Here is a 12945-nt window from a genome sequence, read left to right as displayed (position 1 = left end):
GGAAACGGTACATAAGTAAATAGAATTACCACCGAAGTCTGAGCATGTAGAAGAACAAAACATTTCTTCTTAAGAGAATTAAACATATTTGAAAAATCCTACTCATATTATTAGAAAGCAATCTCCAAAGTAACTTAAACTGTGAACTGACAGTAGAAAAATAAATATGCCAGAAAAATACTAGACATTTATTCAAATATTTCATACCTACAACCACATATAGGCAAGTCTAGAGTTCTTTTTGGTCAAGTGACCAAACACTAAGTGCTAATCAGAACTCTTTCAAATTGACCTACATGCTCTCTTCTTTTATTTCCAGCCCTTCTTGTTTTGAATAGAAATAGAAAACAGAAGGGCCCAGAAAAAAAATGTAAAAATTGAACAATGTTTTTTAAACTTGAGAAAAAGTTCCATTTTTTAGAAATTCAATTCTCATTTTGCTCAGTCTGTTTCTCCCTGTTGCTAGCGATAAAGAGATAGAAGTGAAATAAATACTGATCAGATGTTGAATAATAATTACTTTTCATACCCCCTACATATAACTGTTATCACGAGGTGGTAACACGCAGCTGTTAAACAACAGGAAATTAAATTATGTAATCTAGGACAAATCTTCTTCTAAGAATAGAGACTTATTCTCAGATTTCCAGAGCTTTCATTTTGTTTAGAATTGTGTAATTAATACTAACATTCTTTTCGTGACCCATCTGTGATCCATTGTTTCAGTCCTCTGATCTTCCACACTATTTACAGACACACCTTCAGGCAGGCAGATGCTATGCAGCTCAAGCCATACATTTTTAATTTACTGATAGCACCATTTCTTTAGGTGACATGCAGTAGACTTTTTTTTTCTCTTTTACATTAATTAGTTTCTGTTTTCAAGGTACATTGAAGTAACAGTCACCTTCCAATTTACCTGTTCTCTAACTTTGTGTTGTCTGTTAGTAGATGCAGAAAATGTGTGGAAATGATAAATTGTGAACTGTTTTTTATTTTCACATTTAGTTTGACTTCTCAATTTTTCAGATATTTTAAAATCACTGTATCTTAGTCACGTCAAAGGCACATTGCATAAACTGTTATGCTGATGTTCTGTCAGCAAAATCTTCAGAAAACTCTCTCCAACTAAACAGCTGAAAACAACCAAAGTAGAAATTAATTTCTTTCCTTTTCCTTTCTCATTGATGTAACACAGTCATAACCCTCACTGGGATAATTTAAAGCTGTGTCCTCTTAGTTTTGCACAGATCAGACATGCTACTTGAGCCAAAATGAGTATAATATGCAATGAAAGTTCAAGCCAAAATTTAGTCCTAAATTAAAATATCTCCAAGTGGTCACAGGATTCATGCAACAACATAATCCTGTACATTTTTTTAGACATCACAACCGTGTTCAGTCCTGTCACAACACAAGCCATATCTAGCAGAAATAATGTTTTTCTTGCAGAAGAGGGAAGTTTCAGTTTGAAGACTGGCATACCACCATGCTTCACAGCTACCATGTTTTCTGCGGACTGTGTGTGAATTTTAGTGCAAATTATTTAAACATAATCAAGTACTTAATTATTTTAGTAAATTTTGTATCTAAAGATTTTTAAACAACTTGCATCAAGCAGTGCAGGAGGTGAGATAGAAAACTGATGAGTGGATACTGGAAGTAAATGGGCAAAACACTATAGGTTATTGGTGGGGAAAGCAAAGGTGTCCCCTCCCCGCCCCTCCTCTCCCCTCTTGTAACTGAAGTCTCTTTGGAGAAACCACTCTGAATACAAAGTTGATAGGATGAAATTATGTAGCATCCTTGTCAAGTTATTCTGTAGGCATATCTGAAAAGATGAAGCTAACCAAGAACCAGAACTAGTGGAAACCAAGATCATGGCAAACGATACTGTCTGGGTTGTAGATACTGAGATAAAGTAACTAATTTTCAGAAAATCTCTGGTGATAATTATACAAGGCCTGTGACTGCAAATATATGGGATTGGGTGGAGAGGAAGAAAATAGGATTGCTGATATTGTAGAGGGAATTCAGGAGATAAATCAACTACTTGTAGAGAAAAACTGAGTTTATCCATGAGATGCTGGAGAAAACTTCCTGCTATCTGGATTCACAGAGACATGTCAGAGGAAAATGCAAGACCTGTGATTGTCAGTTTTTGGAATATTGTTTGGGAGCCTGTGAAGCTGATGTGTTGGCTGTGGACAAGCTCTGCAATAGTTTTAAGTACTCTGTATTTTCAGGTTTTTTTAAGATGGTTAGGTAAATGTGTTCACTTGGACTCAGAGAATTTCTTAACAAACCTACCAGAGAAGGAAGTAAAGCTTTGAATTCAACACATTTCAGACATAAACTGCAACCAATACAAAGTGCCAGACGGCCAGAGTTCATCTAAAATGGTGGCACTGTCCATGCTCCATGGCAATTCATGGCAATGATCTTCATACGAAAGGGCAAGATGTGTGTGACACTTTCAGTGAGTATAAATGCCCAGAAGAAACCATAAAACTGTGTTCTCCACAAACGCCCCTAGTTTCAGCTGGGGACATCTATCTGCTTAGTAGTGTGAGTCCTCTAAGGAGGTACCATCTACTTCTGAGCTGGCACCATGGAAATCTCTAGCTTCTAGCCACTCCTGCAACCTGCCTGCAGCACAGGTTTGTAATTTTGACATATAACTCTTATGAAAAGATAAGGACTGCACTTAAATTCATTCCTCAATAGCTCCCAGAAATATCAAGTGTGGCAGTGAAGTACTCTGTCTTGAGAGAATAAAGCCAAAAGTGAGAGAGGAGAAGAAAGGCTTCTGTATGCTGGCAGTATTGGAGGAAGTAAAATTTCTCATGGAGATGTGGGAAAATTGGGTGTTCATTTTTGAACTTTTTTTAAAAAGAAAGACTTTGATCTGAAAGACAGATGAAGAGCAATCAGGCTTGCTGGAGGGAAAGTGAAGCTTAGTCTGCAATCTGGTCAGCTCTCTGAAGTAAAGAAAGAAAAAGGGACAAGGGAAACAGGAGTTTTCAATTACAACTTGAATTCATAAGTTTTGGCTAAGCCAGATAAATGGGAGCATGTAGGGGTTTTTTTACACTGTATTTCAACTACACCTGTTGGCGACCAATATTAAGAATAATCCATTTGTTGATTCTTTCAAGTGCAGCTTTAAAATACCCGTATTTTAAATATATCTATGGTGAATTTTCTTTGTAACTTTCTTTTAGCCAGAAGAACAAACCGTAGGATAATTTCCACCAGAACTTCAGTCTTGACCACAAGGGAATTTGAATTTTTGCAAGATTTTTTCAGTTTTTACCGTTTAATTTTCCTAAACTTAGCTCCTCATCTGCACCTGACTGGTACACTCTAGGTCTTAAGAAGTGGTACTAAAATTTAATAAGCATTCCTAATTAGCATTTGTTTTGTGCAGTCAAAGGCTCAAGAAGCAGATCAGGGAGCTAATATCTCCTGTAACACTGTAATACAATTTTGCAGAACTGTGGGTTTCAATTTCCTGATCCAACGATTACATCAAACAAAGAGAAATTGTTTATATCGCCACTCAGATTGTTCCGCTGAAAGCCATTTATCAAACATAGCAGATAATCAAACCTCAGTAACACTAGCTTCTAGCTCTCCTACTAGCACTGCACCTGTAGAAAACAAATGTTTCCCTGGTTGGATGCCAGGTTACAACACACTACAATCAGTCTTGCAATAGAGAGTAAGCACAGAGGGGAAATACGGCATAATCCAATGCCAAAGAAAATCCATTTTTAGGACTCGTTCTGGCTGGAGTTTGCAGGATGTAGAATCACAGAATCATTTTGAGTTGGAAATGACCTTAAAGATCATCTAGTTCCAACCACCCTGGCACAGGCAGGGATGTCACTCACTACACCAGGTTGCATTTTTTTCCTCTATTTATAAGGCTGATGAGAGGGGAGGAGGACACTAGCAAACTGGAACACAGAGATGTCTGCAACAATGAAGGGTTTTTAAATAATAATAATAGGCTCAGCCATTACCTGTCTCAACCTACTTCCTACTACTCTATCTGAAGTAGCTTCATAATCGTCACAGGACAGTTTAGATACAACTAGTCTAGCTTCTGCTAAATACAGGAATGGTTCAAAGAACTCTACAATGTGAAAGGAGATTGATGGACAGTCCATGTTTCAAACAGCTTCTAATGCCTCATGTAAACTGCTGGAGAAAAAGCTATTTTCAGTAGCTCCTGCCTCTTCCCCTTCAGTCTTTGTGGGGAGTGTCCTTACACAACAAAGAAATGCTTCTCCTTTATTACAAACTTGTAAAAACTAGAGTAACATTTCCAAGAGTCTTCCCAGATACTCTTTTTTTTTTTTTAAGAATTTCTCAGAGATGTCAGATTGGTGAATATGAAGAGAAAGAATGAGCAAATGAAAGAGGGAAATAAGCATTATATTACAGAATTGTTTCTTCTCAGGAGACTTGCAGACTAGGTTAGAATTAATCACAGGAACATCTTTTGCTTCTGATTTTTGAACATTTAATTTTTTTTCTATCATATGCAGAATGGCATAAATAAATGAATAAGAAAATACTGATAGACCTTTCAACACTTCATAAACAAAATCCAATTAGGCATGTACAGGTATGGATCTTCTTTCAACTAATTAGAACATATTTTTCATTTATTGGAAATAAATTTTGTGCTGGCTGACTTCACAGCATTGCTGTGCCTTGTTGAAGAGAAGCTGCTTTTACCCCCAAGTCAGTGCCACGCCTGTATCAGACAGTTTGACTACACGTACAGAAGCAGAGGCATCAGGGTCTAGCAGAGACCATGAACCCTGGGGACATAACCTGTTCTCTTATCCGAGCTCAGGTCACCTGCTTGTATGGGTGTGTGCTGGATGAACAGTAATAAGGATACTGGGAGATAAGCTCAGTTGCAGTCTTTGTACCTTCTGAACCTGAAGATGGCTGAAGCATTACAAAGAGCAGGGAGAGGCCAGGTCATGCCCTGTACTCCTTTGCTGTCGTACTATAAGTATTTTTACTGCTTTGAAATAAGAACACTTTGATATCTCTTGAACAGCAGTCTGTGCCAGAAAATATGTGGGAAAGTCTCCAGTGGCAGAAAAAGAGAGATGATGTTATATCGTACTATTTGCAGAAGAGAAAGGGTTGCAGAAGAGAAAGGGTAACACCACACATATACATGGTGTCAGAGGATAGAAAGCGTTCCTTTTGTTTTTGTTTTTTTTTAGCATACTGTTAAGTGATTTCAGGATGAAAGGAACAGTATAATTATCACATGAAATATTATTATTACTTTTGTTATTTTCTTCTGACATCCCCCAAATTGATATACAGCCTAAAAAGTACAAATTAATTACAAACATATATAAATAGACTATAACAATGTCTGAGGTATAATTGCATCCTATATCTATTTTACACTGCAATTGAACAATTTTGAGGATGTCAACCTTCAGGAGGTAAAATCACTGTTTTACAATCAGCAGTATGTGGTGTGTGTGTAGATGAGTGACAACAGTTGCCCAGGAGTTAGAAGATCAGAGAATTCAAGCCATTGCTGGATCACAGCCCTCCTCTATAACTGAGACCAGTTTCTCAGTGTTATCGAGCCCTGTGAAATGCAACCAGGAAAAAATGAGATGCTTCATGCCCTGAATTGTGACACAGAGGAACCTGTGCTTCAGGCTTTTGGAAATTGATGTATTCCTAGGGCTGCTGTTTGTGGGGAAGGTGAGTTACAGCATACAGCCCGACAAAAGCCACACAGGCATTTGTGCTATTTTAAAAGCTGAGGAAAACAGTGACTTCCTTAGAGAAAGCAAAACTAGTATCTATATCTGGGAGTGTCCCAGACTCTCTGACTACCTTGTTTAGGAGTGCAGCTCTTGATGTCCTCACTTGTAAATTGGTATTGATAGACCTTCTCAGCTTGCCGATGGTTATGAGGATGGTAACTGGTGATATCATTCCATTGCCCCAGGGGGTCACAGACTACAAGTCATGCAGTTATAGTCCCTTTAATTACCAAAACCGTGTAAGAAAAAGTATAGTGTTTTTGAAGGTATATATTTAAGAGAAAGTCAGTACATGCTTTGACTTGAGTATACAACTTGCACAAATGAAGAAGTCAGTCTTCATTCTACACAGCTTCTATAAAACGCAATTTTCTGAATTTAATAAAGTTCTGAATTTTATTGAAAATTGATGTAGTGCTAGGTCCTTGAAGACAATGCAAACAGGACTGTAATCTTAATGTAACAAGCACTTAAGAGAGAGTGTAAACTTAAATTTAAGCGCAAACTGTGCTTTGCTGTGTGAGAGCCCATGAAGGGTTGGAACTGCAAACAGTAAAGTGAAAGGGAACGTTATTTTGTAACAAGAGTGCACTCCATGGCTGGGGACCACCTTCAATTCCTCCTGTATGTGTAAATTACTTATGTCAATGAAGTCTGTTGGTTGGAAGAGGTCTTCTGACCAGCGAATCAATTCTTCCTGAGAAATGACATTAAACCTTTAATCTGAACCAGGCAACCAACAGGAAGAATGGACTGGTTCCCAACTCCATTAGCATTGTACCATGCTGTTTTGATGGCAAATACTGTAGTTTTTGCTACAACACAAACCTTCAATCTCCTTCAATCTCATTCAAAAAATGTTGCATGTTGTCATGTAAGCAAAGACCTGAGGAAAAGTATGTTTTTCATTAGTTATTTAATGAAAACATTTTTGAAAAATGTATGTTCTGATGGAGTGTCATGTAGAAAAAAATTGAAAATTTTTGTTCACAGTTTTGATTTTAAAATAATCTTTCATAAAGTATTCATTACTTTTACTATGTGTTTTGAAAGCATTTTAGAACTCAAAAGCTAGTAAAAGCTTGAAAATCTTGCAGAAATTAAATCCTTAAATTGCTTTTTTTGTCCACAGAACTTCTTCAACAAAAAAGTCATAGCTGTTTTCTTCTCTTCTTTTTATGAGTGTAAAATAAAAACAGAAAGTCCAAACCAGATTATGATCAGAAAATTAGTGTTAGACCACAATTCTTCTTGCCACTCAGTTATTGATAACAATTCAAGCTATAAACCACATAATGCCAATTATGAAGTGAGCAGCTTAACTTGAAGCTTTTAGATATGCAAGCATACGTATATATGTATATACTCATGTTCTCTTAGCATTTTCTTTTGATATTATGAAAGCTTCATTTAAAGACTGAAGAATCTGGCACAGGGTTTGTAATGTGCTCTAGACTGCTGCCTCAGCCTACTTAGTGGACAGTAGATACTTCTCCCACTCTGATAGTATCTAATTACAGAGCCAAGGGGTGCATATTTCAATAGAACACTCTGAGAAGTTGAAAGATGATATTCTGAGACAGAGAAGGGCATATCAGCCATTGATTTAGGTCACAGAAGCAATTCACTACCGCATGAATAACATTAGTTGAATGTTATATCTGAACATACTAAAAACCTTTAAAAACCTCATATGTGATAAAGCATTTCAGCTTTATCAGTTTTTACACCATCTCATCAATCTTAGCAGAAAAACATTCTGCTTTTGCTAGAATGCAATTGCTAATATTTAATACAAAGTATAGAGTAGGTCTGGTGATTTTTTTCTTTTGTTACTTTTTACCTAAAAAAAAATCAAGTGTAAATTCGTGGGTGGTGCCACCATTGAAATTAATTACATATGAATATGAAGGTAAATAGCTTTTCTTTTCACACCAAAGAGGTTAAAACTCATGTTTATGCCTTCCATCCAGAAAGAAGATTAAAAAATAAACCCATGACTATTTCTGTTGCTGTCATGGTTTTCATCTGCAACCAAATAAAAATGAGGTTTATGTCATTCCTCTTACTGCTGGACTTGTCTGTTTACTTATTTGGAGACACGCTCATATGAAAAGGTTTTCAGAAAGAAAATGTTACCACTGTTTTAGGAGCAATCACCCTATGGGCCAACATCCAGCAGTGGTCCTTACACTACAAGCAGAAAGGCATTGGTTTGGGTCACTGCCTCTGCTCTGACTTTGGCTGGTTCTTAGCCGTTCTGCAAAATTGTCCATGATAAGAGTTTTGGTCTAAAGATAAACAGCCACTCAAAGCCAGCAAGGCAGACACAAAAATGTCATAAACTACATGAAAGAAAGTCTATAGCCTTTAGAAAGCAATTAATGAGAATTATGCTGATGAAATAATCTCGTATTGCTATTCACTAAATCATTTTATAAATTCCCCTCACAAATTGGAGTGTGAGTGATATCTGCTGAGACTGGCAGGACTGGTCAGGGCCAAGGTAGCTATGAGACCAGTATAAAACACAGACTTATCTTGCTGCTGCTTCAGTTGCAGTTGAATCCAGAAGTCAGGGATAAGATACAGTGGGGAAGGCCTGAATCCAGAGAAGTCTGTGGGAGATTTATGGTGTACATATTTATTTGGCTTTCAGAAGCACCATGGAAACACCTGACTGTTGTATTTTTTCAGAGCTACTGAGAAGTCTATTATTGTTTTCAAGGCAGCTGTTACACAGAAGAGGTAATTCGTAAACACATACTTTAGGAGTGAGATTCTCAAATTTTCTATTTCTAAAGCTCCAGTAATACACAAAAGTTTTCATAGAATACTTCAATATATTGAAAGAACTTGAAGATTCACACATTCTGTAATGTATTTGTTGTTGTTGACTACCAGGATTTCTTTTAAAAGAGGTTCTGGATGTCTTCTTTTAGTGACCTTCTCTCTGTTCTGTCATTTACTTTGTTTCATTTCACTACCTGTCTTTTTTTTTTTTTGGTCATATTTTTCATGGTTTTTATTTCTACATTTAGTTTTTACTACTTGTCCTTTGTCAGTATCCTGACAGTTTTTCGTTTATTGTCTGTTTTTTGCTAGTTCTGTCTTTTCAGCCCTCTTTTTAGGCCCCTGCATCCCTTGGTTTTATTGCTCATTTGCTTGCTCTATTAAGCTTTCTCTTTCTCATCAGCAATTTCTTTCTCTGTTCTGTGGTCTCTCTTGATGATGAGCTCATAAATTTAGCCTCATGTATGACATCCCTCATGCTGTTTGCAGAAGACTTACTCAGTTAATTATTATATTTAGTTGCAACCACGTCAGATGGACACCAGTGCAGTGGCAGAGGGATGTTTCCCCCAGTTGTACACCAAAACCAAGATGGATGGGGCTTTGAACAACATGGTCTAGTGGAAGGTGTCCCTGTGAATGGCAGGGAGGTTGGACCTAGATGATCCTTAAGGTCCCTTACAACCCAAGCCATTCTATGATTTGCAAAAGGCCTGATCCACCTGGTAAAGAAATCTGGGAATAGACCGAGTAAGGAGCAAAATAAGAAAGATGTTTTGTTCAGTCATGAACAGGATTGAAACAGTGCAACAATTACTTACTTTTTCTCTCTGGACTGAATAAAAAGGGGCAGCTGTCCCTGAGTCACTGGGAGTGGTGGCTCTGCTGTGAAGTGATGCATGTCATGCTACTGCTATTGCTGCCCTACTAGACACTCCCAGTGCAAGCTCTTCAGTTTGATGCACTGCCCCTGACCCCTGGGGAGATGGCAGTGCTGTGCTGTTAAACTAAGAGCTGTAAATTATGTAAAGGACTGCTACTAAAGCAACTTTATTTCGCTCTGAAAATCCCTTCCTTGGCAATCCTTCCACACTGACACTTTCTCTGAAGCATACTCTTGGCCCATGTGCACAGGGCTTCCTGAACCTGACACAATATTTGCCACCTCAGGCAAACTGGTATCCATAAGCCTTATGTTTCAATGAGAATTTCCACTTACAAGATATGCAAGAAAGTGGTCAATATAAGTTGCTACAAATCTTTTGCTATGTTCATCTGCTCAACTTTCACTTTATTAAAGTTAAAAGCTTTATTAAAGTTTTGTCATGCTTATTAACTAGAGAATTGCCTTTTGTTTTTATGTGCATTTGTGAATTAAATGATTAATTTCAAGTTTGCTAAGCTAAACTGTAAAGTTCACTGTCTAAAGTGTCTTTCTATTAATTTGTTTATATTCTTTCTCATTTATTATGTTTTTGTCACAGTTCCAACCTAGGAACGAAAAGCACAGTGTTTACTGGTTTACTTCAAAAGCGTATTCTAGTAATTAAATATTACAGGATGTAGCCATTTAATTAGGTTGCAGAATAAGAATTAGCATAGATTCTTCTTAAGAGAAACACTGTTTTTAATTATGAGTTCTAGGTGGGCGACAAGAAGGATCTTTCTGCTATGATAAAGTCCTGCCAAGGACAAGTTATGTGTGTTTGTATTCCAGGAAACAAGGTTTTTACTAAAATTTCCCTAAATAATTATTTAGTCAGTGCTCTTGATACTTCTTCACAGGGCAAACAAGGGTACTTCTTCACTGCCACATTAGAAAAAATAAAGGAATAAACATAAAGGGACTCTGTGTACACACCTTCCACTTGATATCTTTCCAGATCACTTTACAACTTTCCATTTTTCCGTTTCTTCAGCTGCTTATTTGTATGCTGTAGGGACACCACAGCCCTGATGCTTCACCAGATAATGACTGTCTGTACCTATGCTGCCAGCCTCTGGTGTCGGGGAACAAACAGCATTAGAGATTAGAACTACCAAGGAACAAGAGTTTCCATCCTGTTTAATAGTTTTGCACTTCAAAATGTATTACTTCTCCAAAGAGGAAGAAACAACGAATATGTGAAATTTTCTTTTTAAGGAATATTTTAAGAACTCCTTTTGGTTACGTCTGAAAACAATGAACTCCTCTTCCTTTGAGCAACCCAGGTGTGGTTACTAAAATATATGGCAGTGTTTATCTAGAGTACTTGTCTTTTAAGTAGAGGATGAGCTAATTCTCTCACTTGGAATGTGTGAACAACATGCTGGAAAAAAGTCAATGTTACAGTAGCAGTATAACAGATTTTCAATGTTAAACACAGGCTGGAGAAAAGTAGCCCACGTTTTATAATGTTTGTTCCTAAAACTGAATTTCTGACATGCATTCAAAGAGAAATAAATATTGACCTATCACAACATGCTTCCTTCCCAGAATGGGAGATCAAAGCCGTTGTTACATATGTTTGCAATTACACTTCCAGTGCTCTGTAAGTGATCTGTGACATGCAAATGTTTTCCCTGAGACCTCTTTACCGTAGGAAGAATGTAGTGAACACCTTTCTAAGCAGAATATGCTTTCTTCAAGGAATTTTTTTCTTTGACATTTACACAGTAAGATAAATCATGACTAGTTATGTGGTAAAATCTGCAATGACATCTACCAAATTTTACAACTGTGTCTTTACAGTTATTGCATGATGTAATTAAAAAATTATCCATTCACCCATCAAGGTTCATTTTTCCTATAATGCTACAGTGCATTACAGGTATCCCTGCTTTTTATTTTCTAACTTATATTTTTTACTCCTGGAATACTGATGAAAAAATTAAATATAGTTTGCTGAATATAATGGATAATTTTGAAAGCTTGGACATGCCTTGCCACTTTTTTAAAAACCTAGCATTTTAGCTATATATTTGAATATAATATCTTTGATTCTCAGGCTTCTTGAAAATGTATCATTCTCCTTTGGGCAACCTAATCCCTATAGTATTTACCCTATCTAATTGTTTTCATTCTCAAAAGGAAAGATGCAGTATAAACTTTTATATATGAAAAAGTGGGGCAAAAAGTCAAATGTAAATTGTAGTGTGAAACTTTTTCCAGCCAAGAGAACTGCCTGCCCTAGCTGCAGTAGGCTCTGGATTGAACACTGAATATGCACAAAATATACTTTTTTATTGTTGGTTGGATGTTAGAGTAATTTTTTGTGGAATCACATTAAAAATTAGGGATACACCTGTCCCCTCTGAAGTCATAATCTAGTTCAGTGTGGAGACACCTAAAGTATTCTAAGTTAATATTGGCTCATGGCTGTGCTGAAGATTGGCTTAAGCTCCTGTCCTGCTTAAAGCAGGCTGTCAACATCACCTGATCTGCAGGTTTATTCTTTGGATACTACCAGAGTGTCTTTATGCAAACATGAGTGACTGTATTAACAGAATCAGACATCAGCAAAACAGTGCCAATTTATTCATAGTTGGAAGTCCACCAGGATCTAAAATATATTTGTTTCTTGAAAATTTATAATTTGACTCACAATCTCTAAAACTTTCCATAAAAAGTCAAGTTGCACCTTACTTAGATAAAAAGCTTAAATTGCCTTAAGTTGGTGTTTGCAAGAACTTAATTCTTCCCCTTCCATCTTCACATTTGAAAAAAGCTGAATGTTTGATTGTGTTTGAGAGATGCTGGTTTTTTTTCTTAAATACTATCTTAAATAAAATAACTCAATACTTGGAAGCTATTAACACCTTGCTTAATGTAATGGGAAACATTTTTTTTTTCCAGGTATCAACAGTCCTTGAGTTTGGCCGCATAGTAATTTATACAACCAGTCTTCGTGTGGTGAGAACTACTTTTGAAAGATGTGAACTAGTTAGAAAGATCTTTCAAAATCATAGAGTTAAATTTGAAGAAAAAAACATTGCTCTGAACAGCGATTATGGAAAAGAACTAGATGAAAGATGCAGGAAGGTCTGTGAAGTTCCCTCACTCCCTGTTGTGTTTATTGATGGCCATTATCTTGGGGTAAGTAAAGCATGAGCCTATGTTTTATTCTACAGTCGGGAAAAACAGATGAAAATCTTGATGAATGAGAAGTAGGGTTTTTAGAAAATTGCCTACAATGCTGAAATGACGGGAACAATCAAAGACGTTCTGCACAGATCCATGCTGGTAGGTTTGATCTGAAGATACAAAAAATAACTGGTATTATTTTTTGTCAGGAAGGGAATAAGAGACATTAATACAATTTAAGCTATCTTCTATTTCCTAAAAAATAGC

General features: G+C 36.6%; 1 protein-coding gene across 1 annotated transcript in view; it reads left to right on the top strand.

Moving 5' to 3' along the window:
* GRXCR1 (glutaredoxin and cysteine rich domain containing 1) overlaps positions 1 to 12945 on the top strand; it is a 35551-nt gene that overhangs the window by 14243 nt on the left and 8363 nt on the right. Inside the window, exon 3 of the mRNA XM_017805938.1 lies at positions 12451 to 12690. Within this exon, the coding sequence (XP_017661427.1) occupies positions 12451 to 12690 (240 nt within the window). The remainder of the gene's footprint in view (positions 1 to 12450; positions 12691 to 12945) is intronic.

Source organism: Lepidothrix coronata, unplaced genomic scaffold (assembly GCF_001604755.1).
Source record: "Lepidothrix coronata isolate B3197 unplaced genomic scaffold, Lepidothrix_coronata-1.0 Scaffold0, whole genome shotgun sequence".
NCBI lineage: Eukaryota > Metazoa > Chordata > Aves > Passeriformes > Pipridae > Lepidothrix > Lepidothrix coronata.
This window is presented reverse-complemented; position numbering and strand designations above follow the sequence as displayed.